Source organism: Macaca mulatta, chromosome 2 (assembly GCF_049350105.2).
Source record: "Macaca mulatta isolate MMU2019108-1 chromosome 2, T2T-MMU8v2.0, whole genome shotgun sequence".
NCBI classification, from domain to species: domain Eukaryota; kingdom Metazoa; phylum Chordata; class Mammalia; order Primates; family Cercopithecidae; genus Macaca; species Macaca mulatta.
In genome coordinates, this window is record NC_133407.1 from 175074025 (window position 1) to 175098425 (window position 24401).

Below are 24401 nucleotides of genomic sequence, written 5' to 3' on the forward strand. Positions count from 1 at the left end.
GGAATCAATAGTGCAGTGAACATTCTATGTAATTTTGCTCAAATATTAGTGTGTTTCTAGTAAATTCCTTTAGAATTTCTAGATCATTCTAAAATTTGATAACCATTACTAAATTGCTTTCCAAAAAGATTCTTCCACTTCTAACATCCACCAACAGTTTGAATGAATATGCCAGTCACTTCCAACATTTATACTTTAGAAGCATTTGGAGTTTACAAAAAAATTGAAATGATAATCTTTTTAAATTTTTTCACAGATACATAATTATACAAACTTATGGGGTACATATGATATTTTGTTACCTGCATAGAGTATGTGATGATCAATTCAGGGTATTTAGGATATCCATCACAAACAAAGATTTATCATTTCTATGTATTTAGAACATTTCAAGTCTTCACTTGTAACTATTTTGAAATATACAATACATTGTTAACTATAGTCACCTTACTCTCCTATCAAACATTAGAACTTATTCCATCTGATTGTGTGTTTATATCCATTAACCAATCTGTCTTCATCTCACCCACTAACGGCTCCCCCTCCTCACCCTTCCCATCACCACATACTCACCCAAATTCTTCCCAGCCTCTGGTAACTGTCATTTTCCACTTCCATGAGATCAACTTTTTTAGCTCCTACACATGAATGAATACATGCAATATTTTTCTTTCTGTGTCTGGCTTATTTCACTTAACATAATGGCCTTCAGTTCCACCCATGTTGCTGCAAATGACATGCATTCTTTTATATAGCCAAATAGTATTCCATTGTGTAAATATACCATAAAGTGACAATCTTTTAATATTCAAAGTAAGAGATTTTAATTTGATACTAAAATAAATTAGTATCAAAGAAAAAGCTTGCTACAAATGTGTAAAGTTTTTTCTTTGATACTAGTTTATTTTACATAGAGAAATCGTTTGAATTTCTGAATTAGAGGGTTATGGAAAAGAAAATAGCCATATCATACTTTTTAAATGATAAAGTCATATGAAATAAATTCTGTATGAATTATCTGTGAAAACCTTATAAGAAAATGATATATTTTGTGCTATTTTATTTTAACTTACAGCTGTAGACAATGAAACCAGAGATTGTCTTCAGAATACATATAATCTGAATAGTGTGCTGGCAGGAGTGGTTTGTCGGAGCAGCCACACTGATTCGGTGTTTTTGCAGGTATACACACCCACACAGTATATTCCCCTTTCCTTATTGTCAGATCAAAATTGATAGTTTCTGTCATAAACTTGCTGACTTACAGTGTATATGTGCTATGTAATAAATACTACGTAATTAGGCACAGTTCATCTGATTAAAAGCTGGTTGCACACATACTACAATTTAAATATTTCTAGAGAAGAGGAGCTTATCCATTTCTAGCACCATTATTGAAGAAAAACAAATCTGCATTGTAACTGCTTTGACTTATAAACACAGATGTCTGTGTTTTGAGACATAAGCTATTTATATTAAAATTGTAATGTGAGTTGGCATCTAGTCTCAGTCTGTGGAGGAAATGTTCTACAAAAATTAAAGCTATAGATATAGTTTATTTAATATAGATTCAAAGCTCTTCATATTTCATTGACTCTAAAATGTCATCAGTTGTAAGAAAGAAAAACATCACAAATTGACATGCAGTTTTAGAGATGATAAAATGTGAAGAAGGGTATCTTCTAATTGGTGGACTACATGTGTTTCAACCTGCATTCAAGTTTAAGATGACTAAGTGAACAAGGTTGATAACTATGTTCTGAGACAGAATACATAGAAATGTGTGAATTGAGAGAAGAGCCCTAAAGTTGTTGCATTACTTTATATGTGTTTTTTTAAAAAATTGTTTTAGGTAATGGAAAAGGACCTGCTCAGAATGTGTCTGATAGTCCATTATTTTAAGCAGGTGATGTTTTTATATGTTTATATTTATAACTATTTTCTTATTCTCAGTGCATTCAACTTCTACAGAAGTTAACATATAATGTCAAAATTTTCTATTCTGGTGCCAATATAGATGAATTAATTACGTTCCTGATAGATCACATGTGAGTATGCAATCAAACATAAAACCAAATAGTCTATTTGTTTATTTTTAAACTATAACCATGTGGTAGATCAATTTTCTTAGATAATATTTTCTAACTATGTAAATTGAGTGAGACTCCGATTCTTATTTGTTCTGCCCAGATGATTTTAAGGATCAAAAGTTGTAAAAGTATGTGACCTCATTCATTGGTGAAAAAATGTAAAAAGGAAAAAAATTGTAAAGCAGCTTTAATTTTCATAAGAAAAATGTATGGACTGAATTGATTTGGCCAGAAGAAAATTGCTGAAACTGAAAATTGTGTAGTTATTCTTGTAGGAAAATATACTGATGAAACAGCACGTGGTCCCCGCTGACAGTTATTTCCAGGTTTTCATGATGGAATTGAATAGGGTAATTTGGTTTTAAAACAAGAGATAAATGATCAATACTGTTTAGAGTTTCCCTGGCTTCTCATGTTAATTAGATTTTTTTTTTTTTTTTGGCCTGTAAAAAGGAAAAGTATAAACTTAACTATATAGTTTTGACTTAGAATGACGTTAATGCTTTTTTTCTTTTACTATTTTTTCTTTAAACAAAACACTAATGTAAAACAACAGTCAATCTTCTGAAGATGAGTTAAAAATGCCTTGTCTAGGATTATTGGCAAATCTTTGTCGGCACAATCTTTCTGTTCAAACACACATAAAGACATTGGTAAGAAGTTTATTTCTTTTTGATTTTGTTGTTTTATGGTAGATTCTCTGCTTAAAGAAAATTCTATTTATCTTTTTCTTTAAAACAAATTTGAACAAGGATTCTGTGTCTTACCGGCTGACCCATCAAAATTAAGAGTCAGATTGACATATAAATAACTTGAAGCACTTCAGCCTTCCTGTATGTTGTATTGAAGGCTGTGTGTTAATGGTTAATGCAAATACTTAAGTTTTCCTTAGCATGGCATCCCAAAATACACTGAGTAGTACAAGAATTACTAAATTATTTTGTGCTCTTAGAAGGGAGGCACATCACTGGCAGTCCCATTTACCTCAGTCTTGTGTTTCCACAAAATCAATGGCAACTCCAACAGAAAGATTCATGAGTTTAGTGCTCAGTATGAACCAACAGTACTTGTGATAAGTGAAGACACACAAATGAATTTAACTGAATCACTTTTAGAAGTATATTAAATTGGCCAGGCACGGTGGCTCACGCCTGTAATCCCAGCACTTTGGGAGGCCGAGGTGGGCGGATCACAAGGTCAGGAGATCGAGACCATCTTGGCCAACATCATGAACCCTGTCTACCAAAATAAAAAAAATTAGCCAGGCGTGGTGGCACACACCTGTAGTCCCAGCTACTCGGGAAGCTGAGGCAGTAGAATCGCTTGAACCCGGGAGGTGGAGGTTGCAGTGAGCCGAGATCACGCCACTGCACTCCAGCCTGGCGACAGAGTAAGACTACATCCTAAAAAAAAAATAGTATATTAAATCAAGCAAGTTAGTGATTCTTTAAGGTGCTTTGTGAACAATTTCCCTGCTGTGCTATTCAGCATTACCTGTTTGATTTTAAATTTAATATCTCACTTGTTCAAGTGCTACATTTTTCTACCCTGGTCCTACTTTGTAGGTGGAGTTACTGTGTGTGTGTGTGTGTGTGTGTGTGTGTGTGTGTCGCACATGTATGTATAGTGTGTGTGTTTCAATTTCTGAATTGAAAAAAAAAGTTCATATTTAGGAAACACTTAAATATAAGGAAGAATAAACATTTGCTCATAGTTCCATGTGTAGAAACTTCTTCACCAAGATTGTGTCTATCTATACGACTGTCAGCAATATAGAAAGTACCCATCTCGCTCACACCTGCAATCTCTTAAATCTAAATGATAATCAGCAGCAAATATGGCAAAGTTAATTGCTGCTCCACGGTGTGTAATGTAAAACAAATTCTTAAATTTGCTGAATATGTTTTTGCTTTCACCACAATTATGAGTTCCTCATTACAGTTCTTTTGTTAACACAAATGCTCAACAACTTTTCCTGCAGTATTTAAGGTAGCTCTTTTGTTTCCACTCTGCATGTATCCCTTTATTAGAATTGACACCCTGATTTACCATCATTGAATTATTTATTCTAAGGTGACAAAACTATGGAAATATTTATCTCCCACTCATTTGCACACATTTACCAAATTATTTTTTTCTCTGGGTACTCTGTATATAACAATTTTTGAATTTAAATTTATCTCTGATCTAAATGTCTTCTGTAAAACATTTATCTTTTAAATGCAAGAATCATTTAATAGAGTTGATAATGATGTTTAAAAAAGTTTGCCCACTCTGTGCAGGATATACTTTTTAAACCAAAATATAAAATTTATAATTCTAATTTATTTTTTAACTTTTTTTTCCTCAGAGTAATGTGAAATCTTTTTATCGAACTCTTATCACCTTGTTGGCCCATAGCAGTTTAACTGTGGTTGTGTTTGCGCTTTCAATATTATCCAGTTTGACATTAAATGAAGAGGTGGGGGAAAAGGTAAATACGATTTTTCAAATTTATTCTGAAGTTTCTAGTCTTATATTTTAAAAGTCACTGAGACTTTTTTATTTTTACCTTTTAGGATGGTGTCAACTTAATTTTTTATGTAATATGCTTTTCTAATTTGTCCTTAAGCTATTCCATGCTCGAAATATTCATCAGACTTTTCAACTAATATTTAATATTCTCATAAACGGTGATGGCACTCTAACTAGAAAGTATTCAGTTGACCTACTGATGGATCTCCTTAAGAATCCTAAAATTGCTGATTATCTCACCAGGTATGATTCACTTCAGTCAATTTTAGAACTTTTTTTTTTTTTAATCAAGATGTGTTGGTTATAAACGAAATTGTCTTCTTAAAATATAGTAAACTTGAAGTCTACTGACTTGGAGTCTACCGGACGAAAATGTTTTGATGTGCTTTACTCGCACTCTTTTTTCTTTCCTATACTGAAATGGAAAGTATAACAAAGTCATTGTCTATGTGTGTATTTCAATCTTTGCTTTAGATCAATAGGGTTGTGCCATTCTCCAAAATATAGACATCTTGGCTAACTTATTTTAAAACCAGTTTTAAAACTTAAGCAGCATTATGATTATTTGAAAGAATATTTTTATTATAGGGACAATAAAAATATTTCTACATAAATTATAAATAAATGAAACATAGTGTTGAAACATTGATGTCATTATGTTTGTGTCTTTATTTTTTGTATAAAAATGGATAATGTTTCCTTTGGTGTGTGCCTCTTTTCATAGGTAAAATAGGAACACATGTTCATATGTCCTTTCTATCTCAGTATATTTCATATGATCATTTATGTTTTAAGATCAGGTAGTAATTGTGTTCCAACGAGCTTGTGGCCTTTTTGCATTCTAAGTTAAATTTTGCTGGGGCCTATGCCGCTTTGTCATACTAAATTAGGAAATAATTGAAATTGTTTCAAAGAGTTTGACATACAAGAAAACATTTACTGAGCTCCACCTATGATCAGGCACTTAGCAGCAACAGGCTGTGAAGACACAGTCCGTGATGTTTAAGAAACATAGAATCTAACAGTTTTATTTTAATAAAAGCTAAGCACTAGGGCAAACTCGACCACTGTTCATATGGCTCAGCAGATTTTTGCAAAACCAAGAAGCATTCACTTTAGCATTTCACTTTTTCTTTTCTTAGGAACCTCTAGATAGGTGAACTATTTCTTCCAGAGTGCCTTCCCATGACCTGCCTTCCCTTCATCTGTTGTGAGACTTTCCCAATATCCATGTATATCTATTCTAGCCACCAGAGAGTGCTTATTCAGCATCTTCATAGTAAACAGAAAAATTCTTTTGAATAAACCTCTTCTGGAAGACTAAAAGATAATCCAGTTTAGCATAAATAAGAGGTTGCGTAATCATTTCTTCTGTAAATCTCTCAGTTCTGTTACCTATTTTATACTCTATCCATCATAGAACCCCAGAATTACCTCTGGCAACTCCTCTTGTTTATCTGGTATGCCATTGAACAATAACTCTGTCCTGAATCTCTTCCAAAGTCAAACTTACTGCATAGTTACTAATTAGAGCTTGAGAAAATCCCACAACTTTACCTGGGCCAGACCTCTCATATTTACTTGTCAGCTTTCTCATTTCCTCCAATGGGTCTTCAAATTTATTTATTTAGAGACAGAGTCTCACTCTATTGCCCAGGCTGGAATGCAGTGGTGTGATCCTGGCTCACTGCAACCTCCGCCTCCTGGGTTCAAGTGATTCTCTTGCCTTGGCCTCCCACATAGCTGGGATTACAGGCACACATCACCATGCCCACCTAATTTTTGTATTTTTATTAGAGAAGGGATTTCACCATGTTGGCCAGGCTGGGCTTGAACTCCTGACCTCAAGCAATCCACCTGCTTCAGCCTCCCAAAGTGCTGGGATTACAGGCGTGAGCTGCTGGCCCGACTGGTCTTTGAAATTTTTTATTTTTCTCTTGCTGCCTTTTATGCAGAAGATGACCTTATCTTTGTTTCACAGAAAAAAAAAATATCTAAATCAAGCCCCATTTGATTGGAGCTCCCCCAAATCCTTGCCACTTAACAAACTTACCTATGTTTATACCAAATTCTTAGTTTCATCTTGTTTCACTCATAAATACGTACTGTTACTCTATGGATTGTCTCATTTTGTCTTTTCTGAAGCTGTTGCTCCTCTCTTTTCAGGGCCTCCTATTCAGTTGATCCTTCCCCTTTATAAATATGCTCAAAACTTTTTCTTCAACCAGATGTCCCTTTTAAAATCTTTGACCTACCATTGCATTCAAGGTGAATATCCAAATTTTCAGTATAGCCCTTCAAAATCTGTTTCCTAACAACCTCTCAACCTTATTTCTTCATACATTTTGTTTTTTTGTCTAATCATATCAGACAATAAATAGAACTTCCAGCTTACTAGAAATGCCCTTTCATGTATCCATGTGCTATTTCCTCTAGAGTATTTCCTCTGGAAGACTAGAATGCTTTCTCCTTTATATATTTTTTTTAAGACTCAAGTCTGGGTTTAATACTGAGACAATATTCTTTGTTCCATAGTGTCCCATACATTCCTCCATGATATCACTGTGTTTTATATTACCTTGTATTATCTCTTTCTGTCCTTCTCCTTCATCTTCAGACTGTGATCTCCCTGTCAGGGCACCATCTCCCAAATCTAGGATACATCAGTCACATAGAGTATAATGCTAGGGGTACCTCAGTACTTCTTGGAGTTGTGTAACATGAGTTGCTGCCCCTTACTTCTTTATTTGCAGAGACTAATTTAATGCCTGGCAATTTTAGGTGCTTTATAAAAAGTAGCTGTATAATTTATTAGGATATTCTTCTGTCCTTTGAATTTTTACATAAAGTGAACACAGTCTTAAAAAAATACAGCAATTGAGGCACTGAAAATTTTAATGATTTATTTATTGCCACATGAATCACTGTTTTAATAAATGACAGAGCCAATTTGTGTATATCATAATTGTAAGATATATTACAAGTTTTAAGTATAAACTTTACAAGAGTGTGTTCTATATTAGAAGCCCAAATAAATAGATGAACGAAAATACACATAAATTTTATGTTTATCTTGTAGATAAATCCCTTTAGATGTATCAATTTTATAATTATCATTTGATGTATATTTTTATTTTAAACCTAGATATGAGCACTTTTCTTCATGTCTTAATCAAGTATTAGGTCTTCTTAATGGAAAGGATCCTGATTCCTCTTCAAAGGTATGTAAAAACATGACTTTTCATTTAAACTTTTAAAAAACTGTAAAATGCAGAAAAATCCAAATGCACAGGCTCTCTATATTTTTACAATATGGACATAATTATGTCGCCAGTGTCTAGATCAGGATGTAGAATGTTACCAGTATTTGTGGTCCCTTTTAGTCAGTACCTACCCCTTCCTATTCCTTACTTTACCAAGGGTAACTGCTCTAACCACTACACTGACTTCTAACAGCATACATATATGTGTATATGTATGTATATATACATATATGTGTGTATATGTATGTATATATACATATATATTTTGGAACTTTATATAAATAAAAGCATATAATACATATATTTTCTGTCTAGACTTTCTTTGGTTCAATATAATATGATGAGATTCACTCGTTTCATATAGTTGTAGATTGCTAGATTGGTTCTTTTTTTGGACAGGGAGTATGATTTATTGGTGAGCATGAGTAAGGGGACATTACAGTGAACGCCCTCTTGGATGTAGTGCTCACCACTTGTCCGGGGGCCACATTTTAGGATGTATTTGACCTCACAGCCATCTGGGATGAGTCACTGCTCAGCCTCCATGTCTTCAAATTTATCCACATTAAATTTAGTAAAGCCCCACTTTGAGATGTGGATCTTTGGGCAGCCAGGGACCTTGAACTTGGCCTTGCATGGGGCCTTAGTTGCATGCTCCTTATCTTGCAGATTTGTGTGGATGGACATGATGACTTGGCCACTGTGAACCCTGGCCACTGTGCCCTGGGGGCTTTCCAAAGACGCTTTGCGTAATGCCTCTCCGAGGCCTAGATGGGGGACAGCAGGAGATCAGAGACATGAATGTACATTGGAAAGGGCTGTCTCTAAGGTTTCTTAGGCCAGCCCATACAAGCAACAGGCTGTGTACCCTACCAATGAGGCAGCTGTTTGCAGCCATTGCACACTGGGCCCCCAGGAGGAAAGGAGCACAATTGGTGTTCTTTTGTTTATAAACATCAGCTGTTACGAAGAAACCTGCATTTACCGTTTTCTGCATGTCTTTTGGTGAGCTTATGGACATGCTTGTCTTAGCTTTATATCTAGGAGTGGAATCACTATGTCATAGGATATGTATATGTTCAGTAGGCACTATGAAACAGTTTTCAAAAAAAGTCAGTTGGACCAGTGTATGAATATTTGGTCAGTCTGCATTCTTGCCAGCAGTTGATATTTTTCACTTTTTCATTGTAGCAATTCTAATGGCTATACAGTAGTATTGCATTATAATTTAAATTAATATTTTATTAGTAAAAATATCATTTTACATATTCATTTGTCATTTATATATTCTTTGACGTGCCTGTTTATGTCTCCTGCTCATTTGTTTAATGCATTGTCTTTTACTTATAAGTAGGAAGAGTTATTTTGGAGTCTTTTGAAGGGTATATAACATGCAAATATTTTCTTCCATTCTGTGAGTTGCCTTTTTACTCACCTAATGGTGCCTTGATTTTAACATAGATCAATTTAGTGTTTATTGTGTTCCATTTAGGAACTCTTGGCCTATTCCAAAGTCACAAAGATGGACTCCATTGTTTTCCTCTAAAAGCTTCCTAGTTTTTTTTTTAACTTTCACATGTAGATCTGTAATCCTCCTACAAGTGACTTTTGTGTCTGTTGTGAAGCAGGACTTTTCCAGGTCAGCCTTTACCTTACAGGTTTTTACAGAAGAAAAAAATTAGAATGACTGAGCTAATCATTTGCAACAATGATCTAAAAGATGGTAGAAAGGTTGAAACAGTACAAAATTTGTTACTTAACAATATTTTCTTTTTATTTTGATCCCTAGAATTTCTAAATTCCTTTCTCATATGCAATATGAGAACTATTTCTAATTAGTATCTAAATGGATCTTAATGAAGTGACTCTCATGCAATATGAGAACTATTTCTAGTTAGTGTCTAAATGGATCTTAATAAAGTGGCTAGGAATCTGTAATATAAGTGCTAAATAAAGATTATTGGAATAGAAACACAGCAAGGGAAAAATCTAATAATCGAATCTAAAGGTATTAAACAATCTCAGGGAATTTAGGAGGTCAGGTAGCACAGGGGAGTAGAAGCATTCTATGGGTATCAAAATCGGAAAGAGAATGGAAAAGTAAAAAATAAAAATAAATAAAAACTTAAAACTTAATTTTTTAAAGTAAAAAATAATTCACGTTATGATAGAAGTGGGGAGCAGTGAAAGCAAAATACATCTTTGTGGGGAAGATACAGTTGAGTGTCTTTTTAAATATATAATAGTATATAGTGTCTTTGATTATAAGGCCAGTATAACCTTGATAGCAAAACCTGACAAGGATACTACAACAAATGAAAATTATAGCTCAATATCTTTCATGAACATATTGCAAAAATTCTAAACAAAACATTAGCAAATCAAAATCAGTGACACATAAAAAGGATCATGTCTTATTACCAAATGAGGTTTATTCCAGGAATGCACAGATGGTTTAACATTTAGAAATTAATATAATTTCCCACATTAACAAAAAGGCAGATAAATTATATTATCTCATTAAAGGTGGAATAACATTTGATAAAATTTAACACCTATTCATGATAAAGATTAGCACACTAGGAATAAACCGTAACTTCCTTTCCCTGATAGAGTAATTACCTAAAATCTACTGCATCATCTTTTTAAGTGGCAAATTATTGAAGGCTTTCCTCAAGATAAGGAATAAGAAAAGAATGTCCATTATCACCAGTGATGTTCAGCTTAGTATTGGTGGTCCCAACCAGCCCAATAAGGCAAGATAAAGTAAAAAGGTACAGAGATTGGAAAGGAAGAAATAAAACTCACTATTCAGATGACATGAGAGTATAGAAAATCTAAAATCTGTGGAAATCATTATAAAACTTAAGTGAATCTATTTAACAAATTGGCTGGATATGAGATCAGTAAATATATGTTTTATTTATATTTTCGTGACAAATAGAACATGAAGTTTTTAAATGATGCTATTTACTGATTTTTTAAAAATGTCAGGTGCTTAGGGGATTAAAGACAGTGCAATATTTTGTCATAATGATAGCCCAGTGGGACAGAATGGAGCAGAACCAAACTCACAGCATATGGTCTCCTGATTGACAACAGTAGAGTCTTGAAGGTATGGTCATTTCAATAAATGACACTGAGTCAATTGAATATACATATGGGGAAAAACTGAATCTTGACCCCCTACCTCATACCAAATGCAAAAATCAGTATAAGACAGGTTGTAGATTTAATTGTGAAAAGTAAAAATAATGAAGGTTTTAGAAGAGTCACCTAACAGAGTATCTTCATGGCCTTGGGGTAGACAATGATTTTCTTAAACGAGAAACAAAAGCACTAACTATGCAGTAGAAAAGTCTGTAAGTTGGGCTACATTAAAATTAAGTTTCTATTCATGAAGAGACCACTAATAAAAGAATGAAAAGCCAAAGAATGGGAATAGATAACTACAATGCATATATGTAACAAAGGACTCTTATCCAAAATGTATTATTTTTCTATGCTGTATGTATATATCAGAAAAAACACAGAGCCCAACAGATACTTGAGCAAAAAAGTTGAATTGGTCAATAAACATGAAGTGATTGTACCACTTTATCAATCTTCAGGGAAATGCAGATTTAAACGGTAGTATGATACCATCTGACACCCACCAGTTGATTAAAATGAAAAATAAGGAAAATAGCAAACATACCATAACTCATTTAGTACTCATGGTACAACCAATTATGAAAACTGGTATCTGTTAATACTGGGCATATGTATAAACTATGACCCAGAAATCTCACTTACAGGTATTTATCACAAAGAATTGTATACATGTGTGCAAAATGTAGTACTGCTCCTAATAGGTAACAATGATAATCCAAATGCCATCAACAGGGGAATATGTTCATTTTGGGAAAGTCATCTAACTCTGCACTAGTAATTAGTTTTTTTACTTTTATATGTGTACATTAAAAGAAAACTAGTGTATCTGGAAAGCTATCTGCTTGTATGTTTATAACAGACATCTGGTAAGATACACAAACAATTGGTAACATTACTTGCCTACAGGGTTTATCTTTTGAACCAGGTGAATGTATTGCCTATTCAAAAATAAATATACATTATGTAATGACGTTTTAGTCAATGACAGACAAAGACTTCTTATTGTCTATGACATTATGGGCATTCTAACATGGTGGTGCAATGCATTACATGTGTTTGTGGTGATGCTGGTGTAAACAAACCTACTGAACTGCCAGCTGTATAAAAGTATAGCACATATTAAGATTGTGTACAGTACATAGTATTTTGATAAGGGTGTTACCACTTATTCTTTGTTATTTTAGAGTGTGCTTCTACTTATAAAAAGTTAACTGTAAAACAGCCAGGCAGGTCTTTCAGGACCTATTCTCAAAGAAGGTATTGTTGTTATTAGAGATGACAACTCCCTGTGTGTTATTGCCCCTGAAGACCTTCCAGTGGGACAATATGTGGAGGTGGAAGTGGTATTGATTACCCTGGGCCTGTGTAGACCTGGGCTGATGTATGTGTTTGTGTCTTTGTTTTTAACAAAAAAAGTTTTAAAAGAAAAAACCAACATTTTAAAAATAGAAAAACAACTGGTAGAATACAGATGTAAATAAAGATTTTTATATAGCCGCACAGTGTGTTTCTCTTACTACAAAAGAGTCAAAAACTTTATAAATGGACACGCTTATAAAGTTAAAAAGTTATGGTAAGCTAAGGTTAATTTATTAGAGAAATTTTAAAAAATAGTGTGACTTAAGCATACAGTCTTTATGAAGTCTACAGCAATATACAGTAATGTGCTGCCTTTACATTCACTCACTACTCAGTCATTAACTCACCCAGAGCAACTTCCAGTCCTGCAAGTGTCCTATATGGGTGTACCGTTTTTAATCTTTTATACTGTATTTTTCTATGTTTAGATACACAAGTACTTACAATTGTGTTATAGTTGCCTGCAGTATTTAGTACAGTAATATTCTGTACAGGTTTGTAGCCCCTGGGCAATAAAGGGACGTAGTAGACTCTACCATCTAGGTTTGTGTACGTACACTCATGTTCACACAACAAAATTAATGATGCATTAAGCAACATATGCATCACTAAGTGACACATGACTGTACTATAGTTTATATTTATTAAAGATTATCATTTGTTACAGTAAATGCTAATGGACTGGATTCTCTTAAATTCAGATATTATCAAGTTGATTAAAACACAAATCCCAATTATATATCATTTGTAAGAAACAGACTTTTAAAAAGTTGGAAATAAGTAGAGAGGCAAGGAGATCTTAAGAAAAAAATTTTTTTTTTAGTGATAGGTTGGTAGTATGTGAAATGAGGTGTAATTTATCTTAACATCTAATAAACAGGTTGATGGTGGATGTTACGGTATAAGGCCTAGTTTATAAAGTAGAGGAAAAATGGGGTACAGTAGGAGAGCTAAGGATCGTAATGCCAACAGCATGCAGTGTGGAAATAACCATCCTGAAGGTTTTATATTCTATGCTACAGTATCCTTTATAGCAGTTATTGAATTTTAGGATTATAACAAGTATTTTTAATTCTAATTTTATTTTTTAGGGTTTTTTTGGTCATGTATAAGCAAAACAGGTTTGTGTTTAAAAATAATTTAAGTACTATGGAAGGAGTGGGAGGAGTTTAACATTAGTTGAAGTTGACCTTTCCTCTGAGGTTCTCACAGTCCTGCTTATCAGGAGTAAGCACCATTAATAAGTTTATTTTGTAACCTTCTGGAATCTATTCACACATTTGAAAAATAATATTGAAAGAAAAAACTTTTAAGTTTTGTTTTAGAGTATTTTCTTTAAAATATGTAGCATTTTCAGCTTCATCATACACTTGCTTTGTATATTAAAGTCCAATGAAATTGATGTTTAATGAAGACTTTATATTGCACAGGTTTTAGAATTACTTCTTGCCTTCTGTTCAGTGACTCAGCTGCGCCATGTGCTCACTCAGATGATGTTTGAACAGTCTCCACCTGGCAGCGCCACTCTGGGAAGCCATACTAAATGTTTAGAACCTACTGTGGCTTTACTGCGCTGGTTAAGCCAGCCCTTGGACGGATCGGAAAACTGTTCTGTTTTAGCACTGGAGTTGTTCAAGGAAATATTTGAGGTAATAGGATGACTGACAGATTGACTTTTCTACTTTTGTGACTCTCAATTAACAATTTGTCTTCAAAAACATTCTTAGTAAACTTCCAGTTCATACACTTGAGGAAAACATCTCAATTACTAACAGTCATACTAGACATGCTAAGTTTTTTTCTACCAGTCATATATATTCGTGTTTTCTTTTTTTTCGCTGAATAGTTTATGTATATATAGTGCTCATTTCAGTGTAATAAGTAAAGATATTAAAAAGATTTATATAATTTGTTGCGTGACTACTTTGAATAGTTGCATTGTCTCTCCATTGCAATAGATGCCATTGCATGGATTATTATTATTATTATTATTATTATTATTTATTAGGCCATTGAATGGATAATAGAGGCATATTGGATTCAGTCAGTGAAATGGAGTAGAGCATGCCAGATAATGTGCTAGGCACTTAAGATACAGACAAAACTCCACATTCTGGTAGATCTTACTATCTGGGCAATTTAGTATTCTCTACTATTCTCCGTGTTTATAGGTCCATTCTATCTAACCCAATATCTCCTGAAAGTATTTCCCTTCGCATAACTGGATCTTATATACAAATATGTGTATGAAGTGATTAAATATGTTCATTAAGAGTTATGCACAAAATTTTCTATTTTATCTTGGTCTTGATTAACAATCAGTTTTAACATTTAAAAAGCCCTTTGAGGATCTTGATGGAAATTATTTGTGGTTATAAACTATTAAGACCAGTGTCTATTATGTAATTATTATAATTTTAGCAGATTCGGGATATTTGTTTTCAGTAAATACTTTTAGTTTAGAATAATTTTTAAATCACAAAGTCTGTTTAAGAAGGTCTTATTTGTAAAACCTTACTAATTTGAGAAAAAAGCCATAGCCCTCAAAACTGAATAAAAGTATACATTTTAAATAAAAATTTATTCACAAGAGACTTAAGTCAATGGCATATTGAAGGAAATATAAAAAATTTAAAGAGAGTGTTAGAGTTCAATGATGACTATTTCTGTATTGTATATTCCATTTTTGTTTTTAATCATTTGTGATGGATAATTCTCCAGGATGTCATAGATGCTGCTAACTGTTCCTCGGCTGATCGTTTTGTCACCCTTCTGCTGCCTACAATCCTTGATCAACTTCAGTTCACAGAACAAAATCTGGATGAGGCTTTAATAAGAAAAAAATGTGAAAGGATTGCCAAGGCCATTGAAGTTTTGTTAAATATCCTTTACTGTCATCAACATGAAAACTATATAACTAACCATTCTTTTTTTTCTAGTATTGCATTCACTGCGTTTTGTCTTTATTTGTCACTGTAATTTGTCACTTTATGCTATTTATCTAGAATTATTGAACTAAAATTTGAACTGTAGAAAAAATTCTCAATGAGTCTGAAAAAGATCCATGATTTTTTTTCCTTATTTTTCTGTGTGAAACTTTTAAGCTAAGGTATATTTTTAAAAATGCTGTTGAAGCTTTATTTTAACATTTATATCACAATTTGACATTTGGTGGTAAATTTAAAAATAACTATTCTGTTACTCCTTGTTACTGTTTTCTGCCTAATGCTAATTATTTCCCCTGGACGATTAGTAGTGCCATTTTTTTAGTGCTGTGTATTCGTGGATAAAGAAATACTGATAGAGTTGTCATGATTTTAGCTCAGTTGTTTTACCTTATGTTTTCAAAATAAAGCCTTCATGATTGCTTTAATAATGGTTATAAGAAAAGACAAGTATGTCAACACAAATTCATTCATTTAAAAAGAAACCTTGAACAATTAGTTTCACTACTTCTATATACTGATTTTCTAGGTCTTCCTTGTGTTTACTTTTTCATAGACCAACTAATTCTGAGTTGCTAAGAAGTCCAAGTCCCAATTTAAAAATATTTCATTAATACTTTTTTACTGTGAGTAAAGAGCCACTGTATCTCAACCAGATCCCTTAAATGTATCTAGTCAGGTTTCCTTGTATCTCAGCGCAACAAGAATATGTTCTACTCTGTCCTAGAGCAAACTCAACCTTGTTTAATATCCTCTTCTAAGGTACTGCTCCTTAATTTTCTTCCTTTAAAGCCGTGATTCTCAACCCTGATTTCCTATGTAAAATCACCTGGAGAACATGCTAAAAAAAAAAATCGATGCAGAACCTTACTTCAAGAGATCCTGATTTAAGTGGAGTGATGTGAAACCCTGAAATCATTAGGTGGTATGTGTTTGCGTGTTGGCTTTTTTGTTGGTGATTGTTTAAACTACCCAGGTGATTCTAACATGCAGCCAAAGTTGAAAACCACTGCAGTAGGGATACATGATTGCTTGACCTTAGAGATATTTATAATTATTAAAGTGGGGCCTTCTTATTGAATTAGACCACAGCTTGGCCCTTTTTAAATAGCTGCTATTTACATTAATTTATAATATACAAATATGACAAAACAACTTCCCCTTATTCAATAAATATTTATTGAACCATTGAGATTCTTGCTAACAAAAAACAGACATCCAATGGAGAGATATCCTCACTGTTTTAACCATTGAGTCAGAAACTTTTGGTGCCAGTCCATCTCTTAACACTTACTACTCATTTAAATTGTGTGAGTTTCAATTTCCTTGTCTGTCATTGAGCTAATTTAACAGTAATTATACTGGACAACAGTAATGATATAATTTGTGTGAAATCATCCTGAATGTTACCTTTTACACATAAAGTGAGAATTTTTTTGTTGTATGTCTTAACAAAACTTACCTCTCTGTGGAGATGATACACTAAAAATGCACATTGCAAAAATCCTGACAACTGTCAAGTGTACCACTCTTATAGAACAACAGTTTACATATGGCAAGATTGACCTGGGGTTTGGAACAAAGGTTGCAGATTCGGAATTATGGTGAGTATATGAACTCTAATGACAAAATGGCAAGGCAGTAAAAAATCAAAAGATGTGGTGATTCTCATCCTTTTGGAGGACCATCCTTTGGTTATAACTTAAGGTATAACAGATTAACAAACATATTTTCATAATGAATTTTTTGTAAATTCATTCAATTTGTAGATTGTGTGCTTTTTGAAGAAATGTTAAATTTGTTGTTTTTTATTGTTTAGGTTTGTTTTGTTTTACTGTAATTATCTAAGGGTTCTGAACATTTCTGGAGCTCCTTTTTGACATTGCCTCAGTAATTAGCTATAATTTTACTTTTTTAAATGAAAAGCATGAAAAAACAGAAGGGTCTTTTTATTACAAGGAAATCAGTCACTGCTGAAGGTTTTTTAATAACAGACAATTCTCCTTAGCAAGTCAGGAATTATGGTTAATGATGGATTTTCACTGATGGTAATAAGATATTATTTTATACCCCCCCATGAATTAAGTCCATCTAATAAATCTTTATTGAGGACCTACTAAGTGCTAGACACTATGATTTGTTTCTGTTTGCACAAATGTCACAATTGTCACTAATTGTGCACCTTTAGAGTAAGAATTATCTTTTTTTATATTTGTATACTCCTTTCAGGTACAAAACTCAGAACATGACCTAGTATAATTCATTCATTACATTTTAGATATTCTATATTGCCTAAGGTTACCATCTATTGTTGATATTCTAGTAACAAAGCTAAGAATTAAATGGACTGTATTTCAAAACTACTACTTACTTGAAACAGAAAGTTGAAGCATGTTGGTAGTAAAAGAAACACTGTCTAAACTAAGGCTATTAGTGCCAGTTTGCTCTCTTTGGGTCTTGAGTTATAAGAATGTTGATTGCTTTGAGATTTTTACTTCTCAATAGATACAAGGCTTTATCATCTTGAATTTTAAAAACAAAAGTGTTGGATTTTTCATTTTCTTTAGAATTTTGGACAGAAACAAGCTTTAAGAAATTTTTCAATTATCTAATTTAAATGTGACTTATCTTTAAAGCAAACTTGCTGCTGATGTAATTTTGAAAACTCTTGATTTGATTAACAAACTTAAACCTTTGGTTCCTGGTATGGAAGTAAGCTTCTACAAAATCCTTCAGGTGAGTTTAAACTCTTCAAACATTGAAGTTTATTCATACAAAAATGGTCCTAATATAAATTTCTGTTTTATGTTCTTAATCTTTAGAAGATAACTCTCTGAATTGACATTGAGAAGAATGTTTAAAGTTGTTGTTTTAAGCAGTTATAATAGTCTCATTGCATAGTTATTTTATATACTTTCACAGGAATTGAACATACGTGCTCATGACACTAATGTAGAGAATGTTCACAATAGTGCTGCTTCCTCAGCCTTTTCCTTTCTTGTGTTGTACATTTCTTCATTTGTTTCTGTTGGCGTTGGAGGAAGAGTGGTATTTGTTTTAGGGTTTTTGTTTTTGGTTAGGGTTGATGTAGGGTATTAAGGGGATAGGGAGACAGCTGGAAGAAAAGGACTTGATTGTGATAATTAGAAGGGCTGTGCAGAAAATAGCTAAGTCACGAATTTCAATGATGATAGTAGCTGAATAAGATCTCTAGATGTTATCAAAAGACAAAGTACAACAAATTTAGTTCAAAGTTCTAAATGACTTTTATTTGTGATTCTAGAATTTGGCAGCCTCATTCTATAAAATAGAATGAATCATTCCCCTGGGCTAAGCAGAGAAAGTTGACTTTATAGACCCAAAAAAGGCTGAAGAAAGCACAAATAGGGAACTGAAAGCAGATTGGTCATTTCAAAGTTACTTTTCTTATAGAGTTATAATAAAGGGGAGTTCCTTATTACACTGACTCAGGTTGACTGAAGTCTCCTGGTTTTGGGGAAAACTGGCCCATTTCAAAGTGCAGTTTGATTACATGGCACTCATCCAAGTGACTCCTTTCTGGTTTGGTCTGGTCTGCTAAAGCATAGTGTAGGAGACTAGTCCAAAACATTGGCCTCTTAAAAACTTTGTGTAATAATATCTACCTTGATATCTACAGCACCTACCTTTACAACAGATGTTTAATAAAAATGTGTGAATTAAGTTACTATAGTAGCTTAACAGAGATGGCTCTAGTGACTATGTAGACAGTGTAGAAGCCAAAACTGAAACCTTAGGCAGGGACCACTGGTATGTTTTGAGAACATGTTTAAGGGACTGAGTTCAAATGTTGACTCTACTAGTTCTTAGTACAGACTTGAGTAAGTTATTTCACCTCTCTCAACTTCAATTTCCTCGACTATGAACTGGAAATAATGAGGCTTACCACTGAGGGTTTTGGAGATAAAGCTCTGTTCTTATCACAGTTCTATGACATTAGATTATGCTCAAGTACCTACAAGGTACTCAACATTTTAGTTATAAGGGATTTATATTTTAATATTTTCTTCACCAATATCTCAATGTATTTTTTAAAGGAGTCAAACTGATGTTTTGTCCATTATTTAACATATGTTTTTCATAATACAGGTTGAGCATCCCTAATTTGAAAATCTGAAATGCTCCAAAAAACAAAATGTTTTAAGTACCAAAATGAGGCTCAAAGGTGATACTCAAAGGAAATGCTCACTGAAGCATTTTGGATTTTTGAATTAGGGATGCCCAACCAGTAAGTATATATAAATATTCTAAAATCTGAAAAAAATCAGAAATTTGAAACACTTCTGGTCACAGAAATTTTAGATATATGTTGATGACTTGGGACTTACAATACTAATGTAAAATATTTACTGACATGAATGATTGAAGTGAGTATTTTTTTGTTCTTTAAATTTAAATGTTCTAATTTAATTTGAATTTTACTTTTTATTTTATGGCCTTAATTTGGAAGTGATTGGCCATTTTTTTCTTTTAAATGATAGCTTGGAAAAAACATTAATTCTACACATCAATCAGTTGTGGGTTTTTTAATCCATGAAAATATATAAGTTATAATTTTTATAGGCACATTTGAAAGCATTCAAAACCTTTGCCAGGTTTTTTTTTAAACTAGCGTTCGTATCGATTACATGGCAGTGTAAACAGCTTTAACAAGGTATAATATATTCAAACTATATTATAATATAGACTGTAATATGTTCAAACATTAGAAACATTTTAGAATTTGCCTAGAATTAAGATTTAGATATATTTACTCACCTCATATCTAAAAGAGTTGACATCGTTTATTCTTTCTGCTGCTTCTTTTTTGGTGTCTGATTTATTTAGGACCCACGTTTGATTACTCCTTTGGCTTTTGCTTTAACGTCAGATAATAGAGAACAAGTACAGTCTGGACTGAGAATATTATTGGAAGCTGCTCCACTGCCAGATTTTCCTGCTTTAGTGTGAGTTGTAATCATTTGCGTTGTTATCTCTTGTGGTGTTGGAATACCCTGCTATGTTTCTTTAGTCCTCAGTATAGATAGACAAGCAAATTAGTGAATTGAAGACTTCATTATAATAGTAATTTTTCAAATGATTTCTAAAAATGTTTGATTCTTAGAAATGAGAAGTTCAGATGTATACTCACTCAGGGAAAAGCTAGATCCAGGCAGTTAAATGTTTTTCAGGTACCATCCCTCTATGTCTCTAGCCACTTCTTTTTAATGATAACTTCTGGACACTAAGCTTACATCCTTCCAGTTTAGTTCCTCCATAGAAAGAGCTTTTCCTTCCCGACCGTTTAAGGAAAAGGTCTAAGCATTAGTCATTGACCAGTCCTGGGTCATCAGTGAGAACGATGTGGACTAAAAGTTACTTGGGATAGGAGAATAGGAGAGTTCCTAAAGAAAAAAATCTGAGCGTTTATCAGAAAGTTGAAAAATGACTACCAGGCAAAATTTTCTACTAGTTAATTTCAAGCAATAAGAGTATTTGCAATTATGTTGGAAAAAAATTCAGGTTTCAGGTCTCTCTGAACTAAATGTCTATTAGGAATCTGGTTTAAAAACTTTTTTAAAGTCATTTATACATACAAATTTGTAAAAATGGTTTGAATAATTTGAAGCAGTTGATAAACAGGTAAGATATTCCCTATATACCAGGGTCAGCAAACTGGCCAGTGGGCAGGCACCTGTTTTTGTAAATAGTTTTATTAGAATATGGCCACACTCGGCCGGGCGCGGTGGCTCAAGCCTGTAATCCCAGCACTTTGGGAGGCCGAGACGGGCGGATCACGAGGTCAGGAGATCGAGACCATCCTGGCTAACACGGTGAAACCCCGTCTCTACTAAAAAAAATACAAAAAACTAGCCAGGCGAGGTGGCGGGCGCCTGTAGTCCCAGCTACTCGGGAGGCTGAGGCAGGAGAATGGTGTAAACCCGGGAGGCGGAGCTTGCAGTGAGCTGAGATCCGGCCACTGCACTCCAGCCTGGGCGACAGAGGAAGACTCCGTCTCAAAAAAAAAAAAAAAAAAAAAAAAAAAGAATATGGCCACACTCACTCATTTTTATACTCTATGTTGCTTTCACTCTATAAAAGCAGAATTGAGTAATTGTAACAGAGACCAAGTAGGCTCTTGAGTCTAAAATACTTACTGTTGACCTATAAGAAAAAGTGTGCTGGTCCATGCTATATGCTATTCACTGATTTAGCAATTCCACTTTTTAGAATTAGCAATTTAGCTCATCATACCTTAAGAGTTAAAGTATGGGATGTAAGACCTAGAGAACATGTAACCAAAATTCCCTTAATTTTATAATAAATTTTTTTAACAGCAACAACAAAAATAACATAGGAAGCTTTTCAAGTTACAAGTTAAAAGTGGTCTATAAAGCTGCTCTATTTTCTGATGGCCTACTTGCATAAACTGGTAATCTGACATGAAACAAAACTTCAAAAGCTTCAAAGGGGAAATTTGCAGCCTCACTGAACATGGGAGTCTTATCCTCTGCCTCTGTATGTGAGGCCTTCCCACCATTTTCACTGTGTCTTGGCATTCCCTATCCTATTTGTGTTGTATATAACTTTCTCTTTGAGCATTATCTCAGGTGTCCATTTTATGCTTGCTATTTAGTCCCCTTATTTGACATTATCTTGGGCAGTTTAATAAGCTGAATGAATGTATATTATGGATGCATTGGTAGGTATGATTTTTTTGTGTGTGTATTTACTTGTTTGTTTTCGAGACAGGGTCTCACTCTATCACCCAGCCTGGGGTGCAGTGGTGTGATCATGACTTACTGCAGCTTCGACCTCTGGGACTCAAGTGACACTCCCTACTTAACCCCCTGAGTAGCTGGGAGCACAGGCGTGTGCCATCACACCTGCCTAATGTATTTATTTTTTGTAGAGGTAGGGTCTCACCATGTTGCCCAGGCTTGTCTCGAACTCTTGGACTCAAGTGATCCTCCCAAAGTGCGGGGGTTATAGGTGTGAGCCACCATGCCCAGCCTATGGTAAATTAGACTGAGTGCCTGCCATCATGCAGTTTGTACTTTAGTTAAGAGATAAGTGAAAAAAATATTTTTTTCACTTCACTATGGAGAGGATGGGTGGTTAATAATAGTATTATATAGGGCATTAATGAATGCCTCTCTGAAGAGGTGAATTTGAACTAAGACCTGATGATAAGAAGGAGCCAGACCTGTGGAGATGTGGTAGAAAGCATGTTCCAGGTAAAGGAACAGCTCATATGAAGGCCTGGGGTAGGAGAAAGAGAGGATTTTAAAGGGCTAGAATGGAAGTCAGGTTGGTGAAAAGTATGTACTGAGTGAGAAAGGTAAAGGACTAAGGATGTAAAGGCCAGGTGATATCCCCCATGAATAAGAACATTATTCTGACCAGTACCAATAACTTTGTACTTATTACAGATAATCCACACTCATAAACTAGTCTTACCATGCCTCCAAACCAGAAGTGAAACTGTCATTATAAAGGGTTAGAAACAGAAAAGTAGATGCTCTGGAAAATTTGGAATATTTCCGAAGACTTCATTTCATCATGGTCTCCAAGATTATTTGAAGACATCTATTCAAAAAAAGGACCCATTCTTAAAGATTCCCTAATTCTACACTAAGTCTGCCTTTTTTTTCTATTTTCATATATATTTTTTTCCTTTCTTTGACTCCCATTCAGACTTGGAGAAAGTATAGCAGCAAATAATGCCTATAGACAACAGGAAACAGAACATATACCTAGAAAAATGCCCTGGCAATCATCAAATCACAGTTTTCCTACATCAGTAAAGTGTTTAACTCCTCCTCATTTGAAAGATGGTGTTCCTGGATTGAATATTGAAGAATTAATAGAGAAACTTCAGTCTGGAATGGTGGTGAGTGAAAAATAGCAATTATAACCTGGTACATATTAGCTACATGTCAGCCCCTATTATAACGTGTATCTAAACACTGTTAGGTACAGATTTCACTATTGAAAACTTATTTTTTAATATAAAAAATAACAATATTCTGGAAAATTTGGAAATGAAGAAAAATCAGTCAAAATTTCAACATTTTGCTGGGTGTGGTGGCTTATACCTGTAATCCCAGCATTTTGGGAGGCCGAGGCAGGCAGATTGCCTGAGCTGAGGAGTTCAAGACCAGCCTGGGCAATATGGCGAAACCCCATCTCTATTAAAAATACAAAACATTAGCCGGGCGTGGTGGCGCATGCCTGTTGTCTCAGCTACTCGGCAGGCTAAGGCAGGAGAATCACTTGAACCCGGGAGGCAGAGGTTGCAGTGAGCCACGATCACACCACTTCACTCCAACCTGGGTGACAGAGTGAGACCCATCTCAAAAAAGAAAAGAGAAATATTTGTGACCTTTCTGATGTAGCATTTGTTTTTATTTTGTTACTCATCATTAAGTTTTAATGATTTAGTTTTGAAGTAGGCACTTATTTTGTCATTGTGTCAAAATATTTTATTAAAATTTTCCGATTTTTTTTTTTACTTTCTTAAAATGTAGGTAAAGGATCAGATTTGTGATGTGAGAATATCTGACATAATGGATGTATATGAAATGAAACTATCCACATTAGCTGTGAGTATAAGCTTATTTTAATGATGTATAATATGCTTTAATAGATGTGTTCCTAAAATGAAAATTAATGATATGTTTTCTTGTAGTCCAAAGAAAGCAGGCTACAAGATCTTTTGGAAACAAAAGCTCTAGCCCTTGCACAAGCTGATAGACTGATTGCTCAGCATCGCTGTCAAAGAACTCAAGCTGAAACAGAGGTGTGTAGAATATAAAGACACATCTGATTTCTAGAAAAATTTTAAAAATGAAGTAAAACATGCAAAATATTAGTTGTGTATTTGTTGCTCTAATTGAATTAAATTCTCCTTAGCATTTGACATGCCTACTTCCTTCTTCCTGAAATTCTGTCCTCTAATTTTGATTACATCATTATCTGATTTTTTTTCCTATCTAGTATTATTTTCCTGTATTATTTATGTTGTACCTTTAAGTGTTGGGAACTCTGAAGATTTT

General features: G+C 33.8%; 1 protein-coding gene and 1 non-coding gene across 2 annotated transcripts in view; one reads left to right on the forward strand and one right to left on the reverse strand.

Annotated features, from left to right (window-relative positions):
• The window catches only part of CIP2A (cellular inhibitor of PP2A), a 41003-nt gene that overhangs the window by 5952 nt on the left and 10650 nt on the right, over window positions 1-24401 (forward strand). The window contains exons 3-16 of the mRNA XM_001101310.4: window positions 1076-1182; window positions 1954-2048; window positions 2647-2743; window positions 4441-4563; window positions 4702-4847; window positions 7750-7825; window positions 13810-14028; window positions 15101-15260; window positions 16787-16928; window positions 17961-18060; window positions 20191-20309; window positions 23041-23236; window positions 23874-23948; window positions 24035-24145. Coding sequence (XP_001101310.2) covers window positions 1076-1182; window positions 1954-2048; window positions 2647-2743; window positions 4441-4563; window positions 4702-4847; window positions 7750-7825; window positions 13810-14028; window positions 15101-15260; window positions 16787-16928; window positions 17961-18060; window positions 20191-20309; window positions 23041-23236; window positions 23874-23948; window positions 24035-24145 — 1766 coding nt within the window. The remainder of the gene's footprint in view (window positions 1-1075; window positions 1183-1953; window positions 2049-2646; window positions 2744-4440; window positions 4564-4701; window positions 4848-7749; window positions 7826-13809; window positions 14029-15100; window positions 15261-16786; window positions 16929-17960; window positions 18061-20190; window positions 20310-23040; window positions 23237-23873; window positions 23949-24034; window positions 24146-24401) is intronic.
• On the reverse strand, window positions 8684-8818 carry LOC114676581 (small nucleolar RNA SNORA70). Its single transcript, XR_003727632.2, has one exon. It is a non-coding gene; the product is annotated as a small nucleolar RNA SNORA70 (small nucleolar RNA).